The sequence below is a fragment of the Alosa sapidissima genome, chromosome 9 (genome assembly GCF_018492685.1).
Source record: "Alosa sapidissima isolate fAloSap1 chromosome 9, fAloSap1.pri, whole genome shotgun sequence".
In the NCBI taxonomy this organism is placed as follows: Eukaryota; Metazoa; Chordata; class Actinopteri; order Clupeiformes; family Clupeidae; genus Alosa; species Alosa sapidissima.
In genome coordinates, this window is record NC_055965.1 from 8,588,664 (window position 1) to 8,615,260 (window position 26,597).

The 26,597-nt window shown below is 40.8% G+C and overlaps 1 protein-coding gene and 2 long non-coding RNA genes across 3 annotated transcripts; 1 reads left to right on the top strand and 2 right to left on the bottom strand.

Annotated features, from left to right (window-relative positions):
• Positions 1–3,041: 3,041 nt before the first annotated feature.
• LOC121719281 (B-cell receptor CD22-like) lies at positions 3,042–13,878 on the top strand. The gene is made up of 11 exons (XM_042104760.1): positions 3,042–3,172; positions 3,285–3,367; positions 3,658–3,954; positions 4,039–4,269; positions 4,736–5,077; positions 11,872–12,126; positions 12,258–12,518; positions 12,660–12,753; positions 13,150–13,198; positions 13,314–13,376; positions 13,606–13,878. Exons 2-11 carry the CDS (start codon positions 3,289–3,291, stop codon positions 13,744–13,746), a joined length of 1,812 nt encoding a protein of 603 aa, XP_041960694.1. The 5' UTR covers positions 3,042–3,172; positions 3,285–3,288; the 3' UTR covers positions 13,747–13,878.
• Positions 5,559–6,618, bottom strand: LOC121719284. The gene is made up of 2 exons (XR_006034221.1): positions 6,457–6,618; positions 5,559–5,676 (listed from the first exon to the last, which is right to left on the bottom strand). It is a non-coding gene; the product is annotated as an uncharacterized LOC121719284 (long non-coding RNA).
• LOC121719285 lies at positions 6,814–18,727 on the bottom strand. Its single transcript, XR_006034222.1, has 4 exons — positions 18,714–18,727; positions 16,964–16,968; positions 11,996–12,097; positions 6,814–7,137 (listed from the first exon to the last, which is right to left on the bottom strand). It is a non-coding gene; the product is annotated as an uncharacterized LOC121719285 (long non-coding RNA).
• Between the last annotated feature and the right edge of the window lie 7,870 nt (positions 18,728–26,597).

Here is a 26,597-nt window from a genome sequence, read left to right on the forward strand (position 1 = left end):
CAGGCAATTACTCCTGTGCTGTAAAAGGAGATGAGAGTCTCTCTTCAACCGCTGTCTTTCTCAATGTCAGATGTAAGTGATCAAATCTTTAGTTTAATTTCTACACACTGTGTAGTTACAATGAACAACTTTTATGTATGAAAAGATTTAAATGATTCATATGTCACCATTTACATATTTCAACAGATGTGCCAAAGAACGTTTCAGTGTCCATCAAAGCCTCTGGCGAAATACAGGAAGGAACTTCAGTGACTCTTACCTGTAGCAGTGATGCCAACCCACCAGTGCACACCTACACCTGGTACATGAAGAATGGAGCTGAATCTCTTGTTAGGGGCACAGGGGAGAGTATCAGCTTCAATGTGACCTCTGATACCAGTGGACTTTACTACTGTAAGGCACAGAATGCAGTGGGCTCAGCAAACTCCAGTCAAGTCCAAATTGTGACAGAAGGTGAGTATTGCTTTTCTGTTCTATTCTCAAGTTCACTAGTCTTTTAAATGATTTATAAAGGCCTATTATTTTGAGTGAATAGAGAAAACATTAACGGGTTGAGCACAATCACCTTTCTTTTTCTGCTCATTTAAATTCCTTTTCTTCAGATGAACACGTTGCTGCCATGATGTTCCAGGCTGGAATCATACTTTTTGTCATTCTTACAATCATGCTGGTGTTTGCAACTCTGTGGTTGAGGTAGCTCAAATCTAAACTTTGGAATTTATTGTTAACAACACGTGCACATAGACAATTATTATTGGAAAATTACAGATATGTGTAAAGACCTGAGCTTTCCTGCATCTATTTTACTGTGAACATACAGTGATATTGCATGTTAAAACAGAAAACAAACTGGGCACATTTAAATAATCTGTTTATTTATTTTCAAAATAGGAAAAAGAAGAACATTCATTTGTCTTCAAGTCCATATACCTTAGAGGTGAGCAGCCTGATGTTCATAAACAGGTGCTACTGCCTAGTACAGTATGTATCTGTAATCTGCTAATTTACTGTCTTCTGACTCTTCAGGCTGACGCCAGTGATGTTTATGCCAACGTCATACCAACGACCATGACCTCTGACCCAGGGCAGAGAGTGGACTCTCAGGGGGATGAAGACAATGTCCATTACGCCAGCATCCAGTTCCAACCGCGCACTAAAAAACAAAAGCCTCTCTACAGCAATAGGAAAAGTGTTCAGCAGCTTAAACAAGATGAGGATATTGTCTATGCCTCTGTTCAACCAAGCCAATCAAATACTGCCACCTGGTGAGTTTATTCTGCTACTACAAGACATTTGACCCATTTCCACCCTCTAATGTCACAACGTTCCTTTTTCTTTTATAGACCTCACACATCTTTTGATATACAGTAATTACCACACACATGCATCCCTGAATCACACAATGTAACTCAATGATGTACATTCTCTGCAGGACTGATGGTGATTTTCCAGTCTACAGCAACACGTCACAACACGGTGTGTGTCTATGATTTTTTTTATATCAAGACACACTGAAGCACCACATTATGTGCTGCTTTTTCACTTTGCCATTTCCTACAGTGAATTTATTGCAGCTATTCTGTAAGTGACAAGTATAGAGATGCTTTGATAGAGCTTTACTGTTGAGCCATGATTGTAATGTTGGATATCAATGAAACTTCATGAAAAATGCATGTATATACCCAATTGCACTGTTTTGAAATGGATAATGACCATCATGTTGTTTTTTAATTGCCTATTGTTCTGTACATTTCAGTTTTAATTTCTTTATACAGTTGTATTGCCAATTTCTCTCTGTCCTAGTTTAGGTGATACAGGTTCATAAGAGTTGTATGGTACATCTATGAACTTTTTTTTAATGAAACTAAATAAATATGCTACAAAATGCTTTGGTTGATTCCATGAGAGCATCAAGTTACACTGAACTGCATTAGGGTTCACTAAGTCTATGCTGCATTTTGGAATTTTTCCTGTAACTGAACGTAAGTAAACATTCACCAAAAATAACCATCAAGTGCACCAGCCTCAGCCCTGACACATACAAGGTGATAGAGGACATATAGAAGGAAGCCCACAAGCACAGCAACGCCAAACCACAGCTACTTAGGGAGGGTAGTGACTGATGTTTCAGGCAAAAGATGGATTAGATAAATGGAAGCTCTCCCTTTAATTTAGTGCCTATAAGAACAGATCTCTCAGGAAGTGTTTTATTATTCTCTTTTCACATATGTACGGCTACGCAGAAGTGACCATAGGGTCAGTCAAATATAAAATTGGTCATATGTTAAAGGTCCCTGTAAATCCATACTTTGTTTATAATGATAGCAAAATAATGGTGCATCTTTCATGCCAGCACAGTGCATAAACAGCATAATCAGGTTCACCCATGTTATGCTCTCTTGAGTCATTCCTGCCACCTACTGGCCATTTTCATGTTTACATGTGCACATGCCCCCTCAGCCACTGCACTCTTCCAGTGTGTTGTGTGTGCAGTTGCTCTAGAAGTGTGTTCCTGAAACGTCTGGTGATCCACTATATGCAAGACTCAAACATCAATGAATCAAGGCCAGCAGTCAGCATCAACAACTTGTTGATTTGTCTCCTTGTCTTATCGCTTCCCTACCTTAAATCACTTGACTAACGTGCTCAACGCCTTAGTATATTCTCAACTGGGTGCTCCTGAGCATCAAAATAAACTTTAGAAATAAAGGAAAGTTCTATTTTATTTTGAAGCACAGCACCTTAAGCATGAAGTGAGATGGAAAGTTTCTCAGCACCCTGTGTGCTCTCTGATCACACATCGCCCACATTCAAACACTCTCTGATGGTCTGACCAAGTCTATACTTGCTGAGTTTCTCTTCATCAGGAAATGACTTGAGGCCGTACAGGTACTGAGCTGAGCTAGTCTAAAAATAAAAGCCTGCTTGCATTGTATTTACATCTTAACCACAACACTGAGCTGCCCATCAACACATCCTGGTCTCTTTGATCTAAGTGTTAACAACTTTGACACACAGCCATTTTGGCCAGGTCTCAACAACTGAATCCCTTTCCACAGGAGTCTGTCACAGCACGTTAGTAGCAGCCACCATCCTAACTACATTTTTTTTTTTGAAAGTAGGCCAATCATTGGATATAATCAGAGGCAATATTATACAATCAACTTTAACTGTAAGTCTCATTATTGTCCTAAAGAAAATAGAAATTGAACCTGCATCTTTAAACTACTGCACATTAACATGTAGGCTACTATTTTGTTTTTAATCACATCTCATTTTTAAAGAGATATGGATGCTAGGGGACTGATGGTCATGCCACTTCAAGCCTCAATGTTGCTTGTAGGAATATTTTTCCTGTGTTTGACTGGTAAGATTTTGATAACTGTTTTTTATACAACAAATCTGATTTATTTTCAGATTCTACTATAAACACATACAGTATTATCATACCTGTTCAGTAGGCTATTTGATTTAACGCACATGTTCATTCTTTGAAAATGTTTTTATTGGTTCTTTTTGAAAACTGTATTTGACTTAGGCTAATCACAGTCATCAAAACTGAAATTACCATTATTAATAAATATAGATATTTCTACTTGAAGTTAATTATGGTTTTGTTATGGTTTTTCAGTAACGCTAATCTTCATTACGTTTCAGGTGTACAATGTGGATACCATGTGACATATTCACGCTCAAGTGTCTGTGGTTTTAACGGGGCATTAGTGGTCCTGCCCTGCAGATTTGAATATTATGGGATTGGTTTCTATCTCAGAGGAGAGTGGTATGAAGAACGCAGTGGGAGTGTAAGAAAATATTCAAATAAATATCCTGACTGCAGCCTGAACATAGACACACTTTCACACGCACACTCTGGTGTTTATCACTTCCGGTTTTACACAAGCCTACACAAGAGCTGGATAACAGGCACATCAGGGGTCACTCTCTCTGTCACAGGTAGGCCTTATGATGGAAAAGTGTAAGTTGTAAAGGAATTACATAGAAAATTACGATGTAATGACTTCTAAGTTGTCCTCTCAGACCTGCAGGTGAAGGGGGATATTGTTACATGGAAACAAAATCAGATTAAAGTGACCTGTAGCACCACATGCAGGTCATCATACCACCCTCAGTATGTCTGGTACAAGAACGGACAGCTCCTACAAGACAAAACCACATCCTCCATACTACTGGACTCATCTAGACCTTCTGAAGTTGGCAGCTACTCCTGTGCTGTAAGAGATCATGAGGCTCAGCGCTCCCCTGCAGTGTGTGAGTAGGCTACAGATAAAATTCTAAACCATAAACGATTCTGGATCACGTCACAGCACTTGATATTTGCACCAAACACCAACACCAGAGAGCGAATTCACCAATTCCCTCACTCACAATTGTTTAGGGGTCATTCACACTGACATTGTTTTTCACTTCCAGACAGTCACATTTATTGTTTCCCTATGATGCCACTGACCGTTGCAACGCTACTCACGTTTAGATAGCCTAAGCAATACGAAAGCAGAAAAACAAGGCTTAGCAAGGGGGCTAGCTACTTAGCGAAATATAACATAATTTACGAACATAATACGAACAATATGTACACACCAAAGATTTTAGAGTGCTATGCGCACTACACTCAAAGATCTTTAATCTTTGGGGGGGGGGGGGGGGGGCAAAATATATTAAGTATGACAATTATAGAATACCATATTACTATATTGCTTTCCCTGTGCCTCTTTAGGTGTCCCCAAAAAACAATGTTGGGGTGTGACCTACTCATCAACTGGTATATGTGTGTTATTGAATTCATCAGTGGATATTCCCTGCACTTACAAATATCCCCAAGATCACGGAATCAAGACAGCATTCTGGTTCAACAAACAATCCCACTTACAACCTGAAGACGTACGCCTGGCCGAAGAGTACAAGAATCATGTGGAGTATTTTGGAAACAAAGAGAATAATTGTATTTTAAGACTGAAAGACATCAGAGAGAGTCACTCTGGAGAATATGCCTTCAGGTTTACAACAGAACAGGGAGAGGGTTACTCAGCATTACCAGGAGTCACCATCACTGTTACAAGTAACTAATTTTGCCTCATTTTTAGCTGTGAACACATCCTGTGTTTGGCTTCAGTCTATACAGTATATAACCCCTTTAACCCTTCAGTCTATACACTCTAAAAAATGTTGGATTAAAAATAACCCAAATATAAACCAGCCGCTGGTATTATTGAACCAACACCACATTGAGTTATCCTAACCCAATGGTCTGGGTACATTATTAAACCCTGCAGATTGGGTATGATTCTAACCCAAAACGCTGGGTTATATCAACACAACGTTAGTTAAATTGGCACAATAGACTGGGTAAAGGTAACCAATATGCTGGGTTATAACTATATAAATGTTGAGTAAAATTCACACAGTATATTGGGTATAGATTCAACCCAAACCACTGGGTTATATTATATCGGGTTTTCTAAACCCAGTATTTGGGTTGCATTGAGAGAAAATGGGCAACAAATAGCCATGCAATGAAATAAAACAGTTCGACATAATTATTTATTTGACAGTTTACTTTATTTTTGAATGGATAGCCTACTCTAAAAGCAGCATCAGCATGTGATAAGTTACTTCCATGAAGACAGCTAGATTCCACGGTCCATTTGGGGGTCAGCCCTGTCAATCAAAGAAAGAAAAAAGAGTGCTATTGACAGAACTTTACAAAGACTTTCACAAACCATTATCAGTGAATGATGTTGACAAACATTAAAAATCCGGAGACAAAATATTAGCGCAACACACTCGGAAACCATGACCACCTCATGGAGTTATTTAACAGCAGACTGACAAAACATACGTTCAGTAATAACGTTAGTGGCAGTGATAGTTCTACCATTAGCTAGCTCATGTTAACACATTCAGTTAGTTAAATTCAAGTTGTCTGTAACGTTAATGTTACCACCAAAAACCACCCAGTAAGTTACATGGCTATAATATGAAGCTACCCTGAATGAATTAATATGTTGTTTGGCATGATAATTACCGTACGTGTGAAGAGACTACTTCGACTGTATGTATGCAGCACTACCACGAAGCATTTAATTAACAATAGCATACCAACCGTCTGCTAACGTTAACCTAGCCAGCTGTTGGTATGCTAACTTTAGTTCGTTGTAAAAGTTTGTTTTGTTTCTGTTCAGCAGTTCATACCCAGTGAACACAGAACTATGTTTTTAAGAGTCTGTCTTTGTGTAGATTTAACATTAACATGAGCAGTAATTGTAAGTTAATGTTAGCTATCGTTAGCTGGCTTGAATGACACAATTCTTAACCTGCTCTGCTAGGCTGAACGAAATTGGCAGGCACAATATCCATTCATATCACGAAGGGTATCTGGGTGGACTTTTAAAATCTGTCTGAATAATAATAATAAAAAAGTTAAAAGCAGATACATACCTTCCAAAATCGCCTGTTTTCCACTGCATGTTGACAGCTGCTGGACTGCATGGACGGTTGAAAGAATAACGATTTCCCCCGAACTCTCAAATAACTATGCAGCTGTGTTAAAGTTACCCTGGTGCTGGGTAGTGTGCTCACGTCAGGTGGGGGAGAGGAGGGGCGCTGTCCTAAACTATCAATCCAACAAGCTGGGTTACAGAAAATAACCCAACATGAGTAAAAACAACCCCACACAATGACCCAACAGTTTCAACTCAGCGTTTGGGTTGAGAAAATAACCCAGCATTTTTTAGAGTGTACAGTAAATAACCCCTTTAACCCTTCAGTCTATACAGTAGGCTATATAACCCCTTTAACCCTTCAGTCTATACAGTAGGCTATATAGCCCCTTTAACCCTTCAGTCTATACAGTATATAACCCCTTTAACCCTTCAGTCTATACAGTAGGCTGTATAACCCCTTTAACCCTTCAGTCTATACAGTATATAACCCCTTTAACCCTTCAGTCTATACAGTAGGCTGTATAACCCCTTTAACCACTCATACTCTAGCTCTGCAGCTTCTGATCACTCCTACTTCAGTGAAAGAGAGAGACCGAGTCACACTCACCTGTAATACTACCTGTACTCTGAATAATGACCCCACCTTCATCTGGTACAAGAATGGACAGCCTGTGACCTCTAAACACACAACCAGGGACAAGCTGCATCTAAACCCAGTCAGCAGTGAGGATGCAGGCAGTTACTCCTGTGCTGTTAGAGGACATGGGAGTCTCCCTTCAAAGGCCGTGTTTCTCAATGTGAAATGTACACATGCAGAGCTGCACTTCTACATAACTTAACATACTGTCAAAGTTCTGGAGAGAATGATCTGCATTGTTTGTAACAGCCATAGGGCGACAAGTTTCATATGCTCTGTGCAGTGTGACCTACTCATCTACCAGCATCTGTGCATTATTGGGCTCATCAGTGGACATTCCCTGCACTTATAAATACCCCTCACTGTGAGGGACCGAGACGGCCACCCCACGTTTAGGGTGGTGCTCCACTGGATAAGGTGGTGTTGAGGGAAGGAGGTGTCAGGAGACGAAAGTTTTATGCAAAAATATAATTTATTGTCCAGAATTAACAGGCAGATCCAGGAGCACAATTGGAGTCCAAACATGAAATGCAGGGTTCTTCTGTCTACAAACAAACATGTACTGTGCCATAAAACTCTTTTAGGCTCCCTGTCCAAACAAGGCGACCTTGTAACTTTGGACCTCACTTAATCCTTTAGTCCAGTGGACAGAAAGGTGAACCCGGAAATGTTGAGTACACCAAAGTTTTATGATGGAAATATATAGTACGGGTTCCCAGCATGCAGAAACTAATTTGCATATGTTGGGCAATTTGTGTAATTGAGCAAATTAGCATAAATTAGCATAATCACCTATATTGATCATATTATAAGAGCTGCTTGGCCAAAATGGACCATGTTAGTATGTTTTTAGGGGTTACTGGAGATGCTGAGTCCATATCTGACGAGAGTTTTTGGGGGCGATATAGACGGATTTTTGGAGGATAAAAATGTTCAGTGTTTAGGAATAATTTGTAATTAATTTGCAATAAAAAGTTATTTCTGAATTCCACAATCATTTTGGAAATAGCTATTCACTGGCCCTCTGCTGTGACTCACAATTGAGTAACAAAGGGAAGAACTAGCCTCTACTACTCCTCACTGTCCTCATCCGTTGTCCTGTCGCCATCTTCTCCAGACTCTTCATCCCTATCCTTCTGCTGTTTTTGCTGTGTAAATATAGTGCCACATGTAACACCACTGCCTTTGCAGAAACAATAATTAGTACAGGCCAGGCCTGCAGCTGCACAGCTGCACTTTCCAGATACATATATACACAGTTTTATATATACCTGTCTTCTTACTCTATCCAAACGCGGTGATATCCACAGCCGGTGGATCAGGGCCCACTTCCCCGAAAGCATCTTAAGCCTAAGAGCGTCGAAAAGTCCCTCTTACGAACGTCTTAAGATTTGCCGACTGTTTCCCGAAACCATCGTAGCTTAAGAGCATCATGAAAACACTCGTAGATCTACGAGTGCTCCAGAGTACTCGTTACTGGCTAAGAGCGTCTTAACAGTACTTCTCACTGAGGTCACCAACAGGACATACAGAGGAATTACAACTTAGAATACATAATCCAATTTACGTTCCCATTCTTTATTGTGTTTACCTGTGATGAATCAGATTTTAGCGTGCAAAATAGCCTACATTTAATGGTCATAATAATGTGATGAAAAGCGGACAAAAATGCAATCAAGTTATGAAACGAGACGTTGCCAGAATAGTTTGACATTATCTTTGCTAAGTGAAGGCTATATTTTATTAGGCATATGAGGTAAAAAGCAGAGAAAGCAACATGTGGTTTAGTCTGTAGCCTACTGCATCAAAATCTAAGCCTACACATTTCCTATCTTTCTTACTCGACTTCTTTCTTATCTTCAAACGTGTTCTTGACACCGCGAAAAATTATTGCATGGTGCAACAATCTAATCTTAAAATAATTACAATTATTTATGTCTCTGTGTGGTATATAACCTACTTGGGATGCTTACATGCAGATGTCAAAGTGTTTCTATTTTCGTATTGATGTGAATTAATGTGTAGATCCGAAGTTTAAATGGTAGGCCTATAGCTGTGACGTGCAGTCACCTGACATCACCGTCAAATCAGAGGATATTTCAACTATTAACGTGGACAGCTCCCCTTAAGAGCATCTTAAGAGCAGTGCATGCACGTTCACGCTACGAGCATGTTCGGGAAACAGTCGGAAAAACCAAACGAACGATCGTAAGATGAATCGTAGAAAACCCTCTTAAGAGCGTGTCTCCGTCGTTATCGGGGAAGTGGGCCCTGGACGGTCTGCTGCTTTCCAAAGCAGCACCTGTAGATGGGCACATGGAGGAGCAAGACGTCACCGCCAGGGATGAATTACTGCACGGGCCTACAGGGCCAGGCCCAGGGGCCCAAGGGGTCAGGGGACCCTGAAGCCCAAGCCTTTGCATGAAATCATTGCCTAAATATCAACACATCAGGATGTAGGCTATGAATCTGATTGAATTTAGTATTGGCCATCCCCAAAATGCACCAGAATACAGGAAATCACATCAAACAAATTAAAACATTTCTGAGGAAGGACCCCCAAACCCCCCTTCCACATATGCAACAATTAATAGGAGGCCCTTAATACATCTGGGCCCAGGGCCCGAAAGTTCATAATCCGTCCATGCTCACCGCTAGGTGGAGGCCCAAGCAAAAGGATCCGAAGAGAACCCTTGTAAGGGGTATTGAAAAGCTTACAGAGGCCTTCAGACCTTGAGCCCCTGCCCCCGCCGGACAGCTTTAGGCTAGAGTTGGCGGTGGCCCTGGCTGCGGAGCAGAGCAGAGCAGAGGTGGAGCGGCAAGGAGGTGGTGCCTTGAGGACGGACGGTTGGCGGAGCCTGTTCGAGTCGGCCTGTTCGCCGGTGCTCTTTAGAAAAATAAGGGGGAAAAAAAGTTTGTTGTGTGAAATCCGATGGCACGAGCCAGAGAGAAGGTCTAGGCCTTGGCGCGATCGTGGCGGTGTGTAGCGGCCGGAACAGCGGAGGACAGCTCTGCGACAAGGCAGCAGAGGAGGGTACGCTAACGTCGGTAGCTGTAGCCTGATTGCACAGCGTGGTCCGGCTGCGATGGAACTGGAGTCTGCTGCCCCGACTGGCGAGACGACGGAGTGGAGCATCAGAGGTGCAGTGCCAGTTACGGTGCTCAGCGCCGGAGAGTCTGTGGCAGTGGAGGCTAGGCCCCGCCAGGTGTTGGAGGAACGTTGCGGTGGTGCACACTGCGAAAGTGCGACCTGAGGGCGTTCTCTGAAGGGAGCTGGGGACGAGAGGCGACAGACCAGGTGACTGCTAGCACGCCCCGCATTGGGCCGCTGGTGGTTGTGGTTCCCCAGGGTGAGTAGGGCTCTTGCGGTGTGTGCACCCCACCTGCTGTGTGGCAGTGCCAGAGACTAATTGCTGGACTGAATGTGGGAACGCCCGCGCCGAGGATGGCAATGGCTTGCTGGGGGAGCTGTGCAACGCCAGCGTGCTGGACTGTGCTTGAGATTCCCACGATGTTTCGCGCTGAGGATTCTGGGAGAACTGAATGATCATCTCAATACCAATGTTTCCCAAAAGGCTTGTCCCAAGGAGAACAGTATTACCTTAAACACACATGAGGAAACTGAACAGTCCAATCAGTAGACTAGGATAAGCTAGCCAACTATGCTACTTTGTTTCAGAGTCCTGCACGGGCCCAGATCCGACCCGTCACCTGTGGTGATATTAAAATTAAATCCGCACCCGCCCGGACCCGTTAATATTTTGCCCGTTACCCGACCCGTGTCCGCGATAAATCGCACACAAGCTAAAATCATTCAAATGAATGTGCTTTATTTTTTTTCTCGCACAATTGAAGCACGTAAAGGACGACCTTTTTTTTTTACATTTTGCGTCAGGGATAAACCTTACAACAACGACACATAGCCCAAACCTTGCTGCATCAGAACATTATTCTACATAAAATGGACCTGTTAATGAAACAAAAAGAACAAGAAAAAAACAACCTGAGCCTGCCACTAGCCAACTTTACCTTGACTTCATCCATTGTAGCCTACTCTCTTGCGCTCCAACTACGAGACGGTTATATTGTTTAATGTTTTCACACATAGATGCATCAAACAAATAATTCAAAAGTCGCAGTACTGATGTGATGGGTCAAGTGTCGTATCGTTGACTAAAACACAGATAGACAACACAGATAGATATACAAATATTTCACATATTTTTCAATGATGTTTTATTTCTGTTTTGGTTCTCATCGTATCCGCCCGCAAGGAGTTCTTTTCCCGCCCGCACATTTTAGGGACGTCATAATTTACCCGTTTTAGCAACTTGTAATAGTTGTATTAGAAATAGTAGGCCTAATCTATAGGCTAATTTGCATAAAGTGTGCTGTCATAAATATCAGACATTCAGTATTCTCTCTTTTTATATCAAGATATAAAATAATACAGATATATTACATTGTAATCCTCTGGTATTCTAAGGTAGGCTATTGAAATGTCTAGCCCCCCCCCCTTCTAAAAAAGAAAAAATCGAGGTTTGTATCAAACCGTGGGTCAAAAATCGTGATACGAATCGAATTGTTAGGTTGGTGTATCGTTACAGCCCTACTGTATATCGCTACAGCCCTATCCTCCAAAAATCTGTCTAAATTGGACCAAAAATCAGCAAAATCAGCTTAAATAGAGTAAAATGTGACCAAACCAAGTTTAAATAGTGATTTTGAATCTTGAAAATGTCAGATACCTCTCTCTGTATATATATCTTGTAGATCTGCAAGTGTTGATAACTCCAGAATCAGTGAAAGAGGGAGACAGAGTGTCTCTCACCTGTGATACTACCTGCATTCTGACCAACCCCACCTTCATCTGGTACAAGAATGGGCAGCCTGTGACCTATAAACACACAACCAGAGACAACAAGCTGCATCTAGACCCAGTCAGCAGTGAGGATGCAGGCAATTACTCCTGTGCTGTAAAAGGACATGAGAGTCTCTCCTCAACTGCTGTGTTTCTCAACATCAGATGTAAGTCAGAAAATTCTTTTGTTTGTTTGAAGGATTTTTGGTGGCTATGATTGGCTAAGCCAGGACAGGATTGGCAAGCATATAAAATAAAGAACACTGTGTTTAACTGATAACTGTGTACGTTTTAACAGACTCACCGAGGAATGTCTCTGTGTCTATCAGTCCCGGTGGAATAAAGGCAGGCAGTCCAGTGATTCTGACCTGCAGCAGTGATGCCAACCCACCAGTGCACAACTACACCTGGTACATGAAGAGTGGAGCTGAATCTCTTGTTAGGGGCACAGGGGAGAGCATCAGCTTCAATCTGACCTCTGATACCAGTGGACTTTACTACTGTGAGGCACACAATGAAGAAGGCTCTCAGATCTCTACTGATGCTGCAGTTCCTACAGGTCAGTGGGGTGTGGACTCTCACACACTGAACCAATTTCTAAACTAATTGAGTTTGATCCTTCATATATCATGACTGGGAACATAATGAAGAAGATTGTCATAGCTTCAATCATTTTCTGCTTTTCTTAAATATTTTTTAGAGGAATGTGCAACTTCCATGGCAACAAAATCAGGAATGATGATAACTAAAGTGATTCTAATCAGCATCCTGGTGGTTGCAACTGTGTCAATCAGGTAATTAAAGTTGCAGTTGGCAAGTCTGACAGACAGAGGGGACTTAGCCAAAATGTTGAATGTTTACAACTCTCATGCCCCCCTCCCCCACCGAGCACCCTCTCATCGAGTTTGTGCTCGTCAGTGTGCACCAGACTGTGATTGACAGTCAGATCTCACACAGCCCTGCTCTGATTGGACCAGAAGAACTGGGAGCTGTGGATTTTTGCAAAACAAATAACAGGCTCTAGGTGGAGGTAGAAGTGCAGGTTCAGTGAATGTGATCAATTTTTTTTTTCCAACTGCAGCTTTAAGGAACATTTATTTGATCTGACTCTTTGTAAGTTTAAGGACAAGCAAAATGGCTATATTTTTATTTTTTCATGATCTTTACATTTTTACTTTGTCTTTAACCAGCATTTACAAAGTCACACGAACAAACAGGACTACAAGAACAATGAGACAGGTATTGAGAATCAGTTACATCTCAAAAATCATATGTGAAATGTGTTTTTTTGCATACAGTACCATGCTGTAATACATGTAAATGGGAAAATCTCTTTCTCCTTATCATGTCACAGGGGGTTGATTCTGATGCTCACGATGACTCATACCCCAGGAGCACACCCCCTGACACTCTGCAAGTGAGTGATCATATGTTATCAGCATTAAAGATGCTTTGTATTTTTTGGTTGTTTTGTTTAAAACATAAAAAATGACCTTGAAATGCCATAGGAATGTGAAGAAACAACCATTTTGGCATTTAATGTTAAAAACACACCTACAGTATGTTCTGACTATGTTCTGTGTTGTATGACTACATTCAAGACTCAAATCCTTTAATCACCTAAAATGTGTGTGTGTGTCTTCCAGAATGTGAGGAGTGTGAGTGACACATACATGCCTCTCCAGAGAAGAACTCAGTCCTCGTATGAGACTCTGCAGAGAAGAGAGCCGCCCTCTGCAGAGATGGAGCTCAAGGATCTCAGGATGAAATTGCATCACAAACCATGATGCCTAGACACTTTACTTACTGCTGTTACAGCTGCATTATTATTAAATTGTAGCTGTTTTCATGTTTCCTTTCAAACTAGTTAACGCTCTTTCTACACTTGTCATAGCGGCAATTATGCGTTTAGAATAAGGTTAACCTGTTTTAATGATCTATTTTATATAAGTTTACTAAAACATTCTAAATAAGCTTATCTGTAAGTTGTATTATTTGTGTTTTGCGATAAAATTAGCCAATCTGAGTAATAAAGCAGTTTGACCGAGTTTATTCACTGACATCATTTCCTGTCCAGAGTGAGTATGAGTGAATAGTCACCATCACAGGCTCATCATCGATAGAGTAAACCGGCATCACAAATCATTACATAATCTCAAAGCAGCAAATCAACTGATGCGCATGTAGTAGAGAGAGAAGTAGGGGTCAATAGATGTCATCTTAATCCAGTCATTAGTCAGCCTGGAATATGGCAAAAATACTTAATAGATAGCTTTTCTGCACAGTGGCACCTGTGTTATATGTTCTTGACCCATTCCTGCCACCTACTGGGCCTTTTCATTTTTACATATGTGCACTTGCACCCTCATAGCCTGAGTGAACACACATGAACCTCTGAATTTGCTCTGCAGGTCCAAATTAATCTGGTTTATCTGGATTGACCCAGGCTAGTGTCACTGCACATAAATCCAGTGTGCTATGGTCTGTCCAGTTACTTTAAAACACTGCTGACCTCATACTGCTGACTAATGCATAACCTTAGCATGAGTAACAGAGAGGTGACGACATCAAAGCAAACAAGCTGTACGTCACAGAGACATAGCACAGTGTTAACAAAGATCCTTGATTACTAGCTCCGCTTTAACCCTCTCTGGTGTTAATACTGTAATGTCGGTGTCTTCCATAGACAGTAAAAGAAATGGACGAACAGACTCCGTCGTTTTCAATGGGAGGGCACTGAGTCAAATAGAACGATTTTTCAGTTGGTCCCCCCAGTACTGCAGACTCACACTTAACTTCGTGACGTTAGCCATCGAACTGAATCTTGTAACTCATATGATAGATACACAGAAATTCTTCTCACACTTCCTTCGCCTTCAAAGTCATCAAAGTTAAACATTTATTTATGTATTATTATTAATATCATCCTCACCAAGTCGTGTTAATGTTGAAGCTACCATACATGATCATCTTCAAAAACAGTCAACAAAACAAAAAAGTTATCACCCCCAATTATCACCACTTTTGTTCAGAAATTCTAAAACGATGTTTTTTAACACTTCAAAATAACATTTACTAAATGAACCTTACATTTTTCAGTAGCCATAGTTGTGTAGATTTGAACAAAATCTGGTTTGGTTCCTAACTGGAGCATTTACTGCCTGAAATATCCGATTTTGTTTACCACGCTCGGAGTTATAGTGCTGGCCTGATGGGTCGCTTATTTACACCGTTTCAACGGCACATGGACGGTTAGACCGAGAATTCTCGTCGTGAAATTAAAATTCCACTGGAGCTCCAAGCGGTTGTGTACACGCAGCCTTACAACACTGTTTACAGCTCCTCGAGTCACGGTAAAATGTCATTTTTGGTACATAGCTAATTTAGATACACCTATGTTGTGCGTGGTTGCGTTTCTATAGGAGTCCGCTGTCTTGGTTTGTATAGAAATGGATATTAAGTCATAGACATAATATACATAGACGCCGCATTGGCTGCTGGAAACAAGAAATGCGACCGCCATCTTGGACCGGTCATACTCCTCGTTGCGTTGCAGCAGAAGACAGAAGATGACAGCACTGTGCAGCATGTTCCTTCTCAAATCGGCTGACCATACTCGGGGGATTTACTTTTCACAAGTAAGATTTAACATAACCGTACTATTGGTTGTATTTTGTGAATAGAATATTACCAGAGAGCTGAGAAGGAGCAATCTTTGATATTACTGTATGAAAATCGTAGCCATCTAGCTAGGCTATGTTTACTCGGTGTTCACCCAGCTATGAACTGAGACTTGATAAGTCATATTCCATAACACTGACTTAGATTACAACTGACACAAGAAGGCTATTGTAGAAATAAATCATACTAGATTTGGCCGGCGAATTTTACACAAGTGGCACAGACTAGCCTATTGGGCAATCGCTAGCTGCTACTTGTAGCCTAAGTGTGTTGGTGGTAGCCTCACTATTTCCTGAATAAAGTAACTTTTCAATAGCTCAACTTCTTTATTTATCAAGTAGCTTAGCCAGACAAGCTACACTGTTCTTGTCATGTGAAATTAGCACAATTTAAAGTAGCTTCCTATGTAGTGAACTAGCCTACTGCCGTGTTTGTGTTAGGCTACTAATACATTTGACTGGGTGGTAGTTTTGTGTAGTGTTTTATTCATGGCAGAGTAACTGATAGTTTAGCTCACTAAAATTTCGAAGTAGCTTGCCCAACACTGTATTATTCACATGTCATTTACCCTAACAAGAATAAGATGCCTCTCAAATTCTTTTTCATTCATTTATTTATTATTTTGTATCTCTCCAGAACAACTGCCTTGTTCAAGAAGACTGAATGAACTGAACGGTCTCCTCACACCCCTGGAACTGAGGAAGGTGCAGCTCTTCATTGCAGTACTGCAGGGCATCTGCTACACTGTGACTGAATGTTTGATTTATGAGCTCCACCTTCATCACCTGCATTCGCCACTCCCATGTGTCCCATTTTCCCATCGTCTGGTTGACTCAGTCCTCTTTTATGGAGTTTACCCAGTTTACTATGCCATCTTATTTGCCCACCTGCTGTCTGAAGCACTTTTGTTCTCAGCCAAAGTGTACCCAAGCAATTTTAGCAAGGTGGGAACATACAAAATTACATGCACCAGTTGTCGAAATCATAGAACCAACTGCATGACGGTAACTCTGTCTCACTGAGCCTGTGAAGACACTCCCCGGTTCTTTACTGATTGCAATGAACGGGTTGATCTTAGCAGTTTCTAAAATGTTTCTTAATTCCTTTTTATTTAATCTCTTCATTGGGGCTGGAACCTTTCTGTGAACTGTAAATAACAGATGCTGTTGATGAACCCATTGACACTGTACAAGTGACAAGTCACCTTTTTGTCTTGAATTGATGAACTGTTACACTTACTATGCCAAACCAATGTCTGTTTTTTAAGGATCAGAAACAAACCTACAAACTTGCACTTTACAATATTTATGGAACTTGTCTAACAAATGCTGTTGATATTGAACCCAGTTACTCCATTTCCTTTATGCCACACCAATGTCTGTTCATCACTTTATTTTTGATGGCACTGAACTGAAAATGTTAATGGATTTTTTTCTGTAAATTTAACTCATTAAAACTTGTATCAAACCAGTTTTTGTCTATGCTGTCAAAAGTGGATTAGTTATGTTCCCAGTTTTTATATTGGATGTCATCACTTTATAATATATCATATATCAGAATATTCTATTACTGTTAAGCCCACTATGAATATTAAAATACACACAACCATGTTTCCTGTATCATACAGCTTTTCTACTGGGAGGTTTACAACTTATTCTGAGTCAATTTACCCAAGTTTGTCACTAAATATAGGCCTACTTGGAATACCCCTCAGATGTCTGAATGGCACTGATCTCACTTAAATGTTTATGGAACCTTTCTGTGGACTGTGAATAATGCTGTTGATGGAACTTTTCTGTCAACTGTGAACTATATTAACTTGTATCAAACTAGTTTTGTCTATGCTGTCAAACATGGATTATGTTCCCAGTTTTAATATCGGACGTCAGGTCACTTTATATCATATATCAGAATATTCTATTACTGTTAAACCCACTATGAATATTAAAATACGCTAAATCATGTGTCCTGTATCATAGCTACATGTATGACCTTTGCAGCAAAAAAAACCGCGTGAGAATCTGTTCGGTATTCAGTGAGATATGATTAATTAAGTGCGCTGACAGCTCATCTCACCGGCCAAACAGATTACACTGAGTGGAGTGGATGACCGGTCCAAGATGGCGGCTCCAAATCTCGTCAGCGCTAGTAAGGAGTAGCGGTCGATGCGGCGTCTATGTATATTATGTCTATGACACATACACGCAAGACGGTGGAAATAGGGGGAGTTACGATATAGCCTTGAAGCTAATCTTCTTTCCACTTTTCCGACCTACGGTCAATCCATCGAAAACCTCTGTAATGATTAGTGCCGTTTTTAAAAAAAATAGGTTTACTTTTTTATTATTATTAGGTTGCCTCTGTGTAATGCTTTACCTTAACATACGGTCGTGTATGCTAGGTTTTGCTTATGAGTTACCGTCATAGACAGTAAGGTGGACTGAGCTTCTTATCCAAACAATACGGTTATCTCCCTACGGCGCGAAAGAGAGATTACGTCAAAGCTAGCTTCCCTCCAACCGAACAAGCTAACCATTCTTCTTACGGGTAACCAACGTTACGGACGAGGTAGTGGAGTCTGTTTTGCCTTTGTAGTGTTTATGTGGATTACACAGAAGCTACAATATCGGCACAGGATATATGTTATATGAAGTTATGGTATTTCAAAAAAATCCTAGAATGAATGGACTTCTATGGGAGTTAGCAGAGAGGTGGTCCCTCCAGCCTACGTCGATTCTTCTACTTCCGGGAATTCGCCTGCCCCCTTGGTGTCTTCCGGACTGAGTGCTAGCCTCCCAGAATGCAATGTGTGTGAATGTTGGATTGTGTAATGTCGGTTTTAGTGAGTGTAATTGCGTTTACCATGTCATGTATGTGTTAGCTTGTATAGTCTCTTTAGGTTTTACCTCATGTGTTTTACCTAGTGTATTGTAAGTGACTACCCTGTTCGTGTATCGTGCTTGTTTTATTGACTTCCCTTGTGTTTCCTTTTAAATGGGGTTTTGATGTGTGTGATGGTCGGCCCTGCGCCGCACATGAGAACTACGCATAGCTGCGTGGCAGCGAGGTGAACACGTCTCTCTCAACTGACAAGTGCCCACATAAACATTAAAAATGACACCACATAAGCAAATTTTAACCCGCTCACTTTGATTTCATTACTTTCTTTTAATGCACCGTTAACTTTTCAACGTTCCATTATACCATATTTAGTTTGTTTGCTTCATTTATCGATAACATCATTCAAATCTCAAATCTACAATAACCACAACACACGTAGTTTAATTTACGCTTTATTTAACTTCATACATATGATTTTACATACACGTTAGTTTGCAATACATATAGTACCTTTAGTTTGTTAATTACTCACTGCCCTTCCGCGGGTTGATCTGTGGGAGTCGGCGAGCTCTTCCGCACCCGTCCAGACGTAAAGATTATTTCACTTTTGATTGATAATCCATATCCATTTTGCGAAAAATAAAATAAAATCTGAGGATTCAGTTGTTAAATAGGTGAAAACAATAAATGTAGCCATGTAGCTCCATAGGACCCCATGTATTTTGGACTCGCCCGCGATCGCCATCTAGGTGAACTCTGGTGAACTGCAGCCAAATTCGGTTTGTATGGGATTAATAGAGAGTGGGGAGGCTCTCCGTAGACTCGCTCTGGGGTTAAGTCATTGAGAGACCGGGAAAAACTTAACTTTAACACAGTTCTACAAAAAAATAAAAGAATTTTAAATAGTTGGTTACAGAGAAATATATCAATCTTTGGGAGAATTTTATTAACAAAAATGGAAGGAATATCTAGACTAATAAAAGTGTCTAGCTTCGTGAGACCACCCTGATCTCGCAAGCTTCAGGTTTTCACTCGCAGATCAGTCTGGCAACTTTCTGATAGAGAAAATTTGGAGCAGTTCACCAAACGAGCGGCCAATCAGCGTTGGTTTTGAGGCGGGTTTAGGTGTGATGCAACGAACAACATTACAACATCCACAGATGAGATGAGCACAGCTACCGCGCAAGTTTTATTCAAATAAGAAAGTATTCCTTTCTTATGTGAAAGTGAAAGCAATGACACTTAATTGATAGACACACAACAGAGTTATCATACCATATAGCATAGCGTTATCATACCAACTATGTCATATATAGTTTTTTCAAATACTGTACTGTGAAGAGATCAGGGGACAGTTACCATTGTGTCGGTACAGGTCCATTTTCCTTTGTTTAATGGAGAGGAAGAGGCTCTCAATTTTGTCCTGAAGAGGACTGTTTGCTACAGAAGCTACAAATGCACAGACAAATGTGTTCATATTGTTATTTTAATCCACGTTTATGCCATTACGTGTGGGCTGTCTTACCTTTCTCTGCCATTGGTGAACATCCTCAACCATCTTGTTTATGTGTCCCTCACCAAGGGACTGTTTTAGGCCCTCGAACTGTATGTTTATCTCTGTTTTTTTCTGTAAGGTCTTTTGAAATGCACAGTATGATATACAGCAGGAGAAATCAATGTTGAACACATATTTTTTGCAGCAGCAACTATACTTCCAGTGAGGCTATATTAGCATTTCACCAGACATTAGTATTAAGTCAGGTAATCCACACATGTAAAACAATCCAAACGTTTATATTAATTTGCACAGATAGGAGGGATAATTAATTAACTAATACAGATTCCAGCTTGTTCCTTGCCTTGGTGTACCACTTTTCAATACTTTTTTCTTTATTCTTTATTACACATAACTCTATTTATGGACTTTAATGTTCAGATTCTTTATACGTCTGGACGTATGTATGTATCAGGTACATCATGTCTCAATAACTATTGCTCAGATGTGAATTTCTGTATGGTGATATACCTTCCTGTAACGTTGTGAGAGATACCGGTGGAGATGATCTCTTTTCCTTCGGTTCCACTCCAAAGCCTGGACAGTGATCATATCCACCCGTGCTAGATACAGTATAGCAATGTTAAAAACTGTGTTGGTCAGTTTATAACCACTCTGTAACTTAACACAGCTGTGATTACTAACCTGCTTTAGTCATGTGTTTGCTGGTAGAACCAACCCTTGACATGTAGGAATTAACCTGCTCTACCTCCTCTCCCAGAGTCTTTCCCGCACCAGTCTGATTCATTCCTCCCCACTTGATCTGCAACAAAAAATTTTTTGCTTGTTTTTTTAATGAAAAATACTACTTTTACAGAATTTTCAAAACCTTCATATGGACTTTAAAGGAGCTACAGTATTGTAATCAAGACAGGAATAAAATATATGTACCAACATACTGCCCACATAGAAATGACATATGGTATAGAAAGGAACACAGTGAAATTACCTCACATTTGAGGGAGTGTGCCTTGGCATGCATTACGGAGAGGAATGGCTTGGTGTGAAGGATTAGCTCCTTCACATCCGCCCGTGCCTCCGCAACTCTTTCCAGGTATGGCCAGTATTTGCACACCATATCTGTACATACAAATTCGGCCCTAAACTGACTGTGGAGGTACAGGGGGTAGGCAAATATTTCCCCCCTGGTCATATTTAATGACCCTAGGAGAAAGCTGTGTCTACACACGGCAATCTCCAGGCCTTCCTCATCAAGGCGGGAGCCTGATTTCTGGGAGGTTTCGCGAGCTGCTCCCCATGAGGAGTCCCCACACTTTCCCTTGCCTGCTTTCTGGACCAGACAAAAAAAAAAAACAGTAAGAAATTCATGTACATGTTCTCACATGTAATCAATGCAATTTATAGACGGATGGGAATTACATGAGTGGTGGCGGATCTTATGCCATCCACAAAACTGGCCACCTCATCATCTGCCGCCACAAACATCCCATTGAAAATGGGCTTGTCGTTGTTCCTGTAATAATGACATGAAATGATAATGTCCAAAGTCAAGCTATTTAATAACAAGGCAATATTTATTTACTAATGTAATACTATGAGCAAGATCCTAAGCACAAACATTAGTGGAACAGCTCAATGGTCCTACGCACCACATTCAATTAAATTTCAATTTATTTTTTCTTATAGAGCGCCAAAACATTAGACATGTCTCATGGCGTTTTACAGATTGTTAGACAATCAGAGAAAAGAAAAGAAGAGAAGGCCCATGGGTAACAGGGGCGAGGAAAAACTCCCTAGAATTGGAGATACATATAGGAAGAAACCCCGAGCAGATCCACGACTCAAGGGCCTGACCCATCTGCCTGAGGTCAGTTACAGAACAGTAAGGTCTGTATACATGATAAATGCATAAGTTAGTTGGATGTGGAGAATAGAACATGGTGTTTGTATGTTACAAGAGGTGGGATGGTTACATATCCGGTATGATAATGCATTAATCCTATTTAGTGTCAGAAAGTTCAAATAGTCCAGGGTAGGAAATGGAATTGTCAAATAGTCCAGTGTAGGAAATGGGATTAGGAGTTGTCATAAGGCAAGTGGTGGATCGCTAGGCAGTAAGGGCCAGGAATCCGGGCAGAGTTGTCATAGGGCAGGTGGTGGGTTGCTATGATGTACGGGCCAGGAATTCAGGTAGTGGGGGGGGGGGGGGGGGGGGGGGCAGTAATAGGCGATGATAGGGCAGTCATAGGGGTGGGACTTCATGTGAGATGAGTGAGATGAGGGCCAAACACATGGATGGCTGATGACTGGTAATGGTATACCTCACAAGTCAGGTAAGGGGGAAGAGGGGATGTTGCACTTTGCCCATCATTGAAATTATGTGATAAAGATTAAACTTACCCTTCTTGTTTTCGGAAATGGTACAGCTTCCTGTTTCCATCAATTGCAACAGCCGTCATATGAGGACTGCAGGCAGGGCACTGGAAGGAGTTAAATCCTGCCATCCTCTCCAGCGAGTGGTTAACAAAAGCCCACTGCAAAAAGCTCCGCTGAAACATATCCCCGTTGATTTTTCCCTCCTTTGAAATACATATCATGTATTTTGCTAAGTGTTTTTGGAATGTCACAATACTCTTAGCTATGTTACAAATTGTTAATATCACCTATGTTAACATCTTTGTTGCAGCTGCGCACCACCCCGGGTTCGAACCGGATACAAGAATAGGGGTCTTGCATGGAGCCACTCCACCAGTAGTGCTTAGTTTGCAAACATTTTCACATGATATTGTCAATGTTTATCTACAACCTAAGCTATGCTACTTCTGTATGGATCCAAATGTGTTTATACTTACACGACCAAACCGGACACTCCTACGCTCAAGCATTGTGAGAAATGCTTGGCGAGAGAAACCTGGGGCTGTCCCTTTAATTTCTTCAAAACTTTGCATCACATCTGTCTGAAACAATGTGTTGCAGCTAAGGCTTCCGGGCCAGTACCCTAGATCTACCATGTCCCTTAGGGAGGGTGTCCATGATATTGGACATTCACAGTCCACAACCGGTAGGTGAACATCAAACCGACCTGCAAAAATAATGCATAACATTAATGTCACACAAAAGGTACTACTTATTTATAAACAATATTTACAAAGGTAAATAGTCAAAAAATGTAATATATATATATCAGTCAACAATACCAAATTAGCAGTGATCTACTGCTTAACACTGTGGTGTGCTTTGTTTATGAGGTCAAACAAGGGTTGATAGTATTGTAGTGATCTGTACTCGCATTCAATAGCCAGAAAAGTTGTGAGTTCAGAGTTGCTCTAGGGAGATTGACCCTGGTAGTGATTGACATATGTAAGTCGCATTGGATAAAAGTGAATCAGTAAGAAACCGAATGAAAAAAAAAACAGAAATGTTTTTGAGTTAGGGAAAAATTGTACTGGTCAGTTACCATTCATGGTGACAAGAATAATGGCCTGGCCTGCCCGTTGCTGTCTAGCCAGAGGTCCACACTTACAGCCTCTCTCCACCAGCAGCACACAGGCTATGAAATCATACATTCAAAATTTCATAAAACATTTACATGTTCTATAACATCTTCATGTATGATAGAGAACCAAAACAGAGCTGACAACTTACACTTTTTAACCACTGCCAGGCTTCCTGTGCTGTCTTCTATCAGTATCTCTGATGGCGCAATATGCTTATAAAACCCATCCAACATGGATTCTCTATTGTGCAGGACATGGGACTCATGCACAGCCCTATCACACGCACAACAGAGATGCATGGCATGCATACAATCCCTGCATCGTATGCAGGCCTCCTTTAGCTGACAGCGCTGACACGGCATCTTTTTGATCTTTTTTGATGCCAAAACTCCCTCGGTGAGGTCTGTGTGTGCTTCTTTCCACCTCTGCTGGGAATGGTCTTGACGTTTCCTCCAGGCCGTGCAATGACTGGACCTCTCTGGACCCACTGGACAATCAAAACTTGGCAAAGCTTGTAGCCATTCTCCTTAGACGGTGAGCAATAAGAGACACTACATAACTATCACCTGACGTTACATAAATGTATTAATGTAACTTGCATGATGTATTACATTCGTAGCAGTTGTGTCCTATACTAAGTGATTGTTCATTGATATAACTGAATATTAAATATCAATTGACAAACCTGTATCCTCCTGTTGTGCCACTGAAGATGTAGATTCTGGAGGAATGGGACAGTAATGTTTTGCACATAGAACATACATACAGAAAGTGAAACGGAAATTAGGAATGGAAAGCAGAAACATGGAGTAATAACTTGGAAAAGAAGTGTCCATGTTAACGTGGCAACTGTAGCGCTAAACTCACCCTGGGGCTCAGTCAGGGGTTTATTTCTAGATCCTGCCGGGGATAATAGAGACAATTTAGATCACAAGTGTGTTGACATGCTTTAAATGTAACACTTGCAATATCATGCACAGGCAAACACAAGCATACTTTTCCGGGGTTGTAGGCCTGGTGGATGAATCAAGCGTCCCCACTCATCCCTCTCCTCCCAAGTGATTTTACAATCAACCTGTGACACATGAAAATATGTATCTCTATGCAATCTATGTAGTTTACTTCCATTTACTCCTTAAAAAAAAGCCAACAGACTGATTGATCAAGTTACCTTGTTCGGTTTCGCCTTTTTTGGAATAAGGTGCTGTGTCGCTCTATAAAAAGCTGCCATGTCCTCAAGCAACTTGGCATATTCCTCCTCTCTGCTAGGACATGCCATTGAGAGATAGAGAGAGATAGAGAGAGAAAGAAAGAAAGAAAGAAAGAAAGAAAGAAAGAAAGAAAGAAAGAGAGAGAGAGAGAGAGAGAGTACTGGCTCTTAAAAGAGCCGTTGGCTTCTAAATTGATGTGAAGTGTATGTGAGTGCTTGTGTGTGTGTGTGTGTGTGTGTGTTTGTATGTGTGCGTAGGTAAAGGAAGCAGGAAATGTAAGACGTTGTATTTGTAAAATTAAATTAATTATCTGAAAGAAAGAAAGAAAGAAAGAAAATGTTGTGATGACTTAACAATACATTCTGGTTAACCAAGCTCCATTTCAGTGCTGTAATACAACTTTCATGTAATTCAAAGTATTGAAAATACTCACTCACACTTAATCACTTTGAGTGATCTGTAAACTGTAGTGGGATACATTTTAAAAGTAACCTTCCCAACACTGTCTATGAGATACAGTCTCAGCTGCATCCATGAAGCAACCAACTCATACAAGTAGCCCTACAGTTGCAAAGACATAAATAGTGGTGTAGTAACACCACTACATACACCGCTGCATTAAAACAACAACAGCAAACACCAAAACAGCAACAACACAACCACAAAAAATCAACAGCATCAATGTAAACATAAACAACGAAACCACAACACAGCACTAGAACAACAAGTACAGCGCCATCGCCACAACCACCAAAACCACCACCAAAAACAACAACAACATCACCACCAAAAACAACAACAACATAACAACAACAGAGCAACAACAACAACACTATAACCATAATAACAACAACAACAGTATCAGCAACAACACTGTACTACTACAACATCGAAAACACAGCAACTAATGTCAACCTAACATCATCAACAACAAAACCGATACACTAAAACAACAACAACACAAACACCAAAACAACAACCATAATAACAACAAGTGTCAACTTAACATCATCAACAACAACACTCCTGTGGGGTATACTACGAATCTCGATTAGTGGGTTAGCAAGGTATGTTGCGCTCAAAGCCAGGGTATGCTGTGACACGAAAGTGGATCTGTTTTAGTGTCGCTATATCACCATGGTATCTTATGCTGTCAACCAAACCTGGTCGGGAGGAGGTTATGTGTTAAATTATAGCTCAAATCGTGTAATCTACCACCCACTGACCAATCAATTGTCTTAAAAACAAAGTTATCTCCCATGTAGGATTCTGTCATAGATCTTACAGGTGGAGCTCCGCCTCTACTAACATTTTGGATCTCGAATGCCCTTTAATAGTGCTGTGCGTGCAAATATCCCACTATGGACGTGCTACCATACAACAACTGATGACAATTGATTTCTTTGATGTTATAGGTTAGACACAAAAAATGACCGCAGTGTAGATTAAGCTATTGCTCATGAATGCGGAAGTAATTGTTTTTAAATAGGTCTTCACGTCTCCACGTTTCACGATTGGCCATCGTCATCCCAACACCGAGAACGCATACAGATCTGAGCTGAAAGCCTAGTTTGACAAATATATCACATAACTGCTATCGTAGTATCACTTAACGTATACCCACGAGTCAAGGCTTTGTGAAGCCTTGATATGTCTACATAGCCTAGATATGTCTAATGTGCTTCGTAGTATACCCCACCGCACTACTACAACATCAAAAACACAACAACTAAAACAACAAGGCTGCCCTAGAACACCAACACAAACACTAAAACAACAACACAACAACAGTGTCAGCCTAACATCATCAACAACATTACCACTGCCCTAGAACAACATCAACACAAACATTAAAACAACAACACAACAACCATAAGATAAACAACAGTGTC

What these genes read in the sequence shown, in the direction of transcription:
- LOC121719281 (XM_042104760.1), top strand. Translation starts at nt 3,289, where the DNA reads ATGGATGCTAGGGGACTGATGGTCATGCCACTTCAAGCCTCAATGTTG. An exon ending in GTTGCAACTGTGTCAATCAG is followed by an intron (nt 12,754 to 13,149) that starts GTAATTAAAGTT and finishes GTCTTTAACCAG; the next exon opens with CATTTACAAAGTCACACGAA. An exon ending in CACCCCCTGACACTCTGCAA is followed by an intron (nt 13,377 to 13,605) that starts GTGAGTGATCAT and finishes TGTGTCTTCCAG; the next exon opens with AATGTGAGGAGTGTGAGTGA.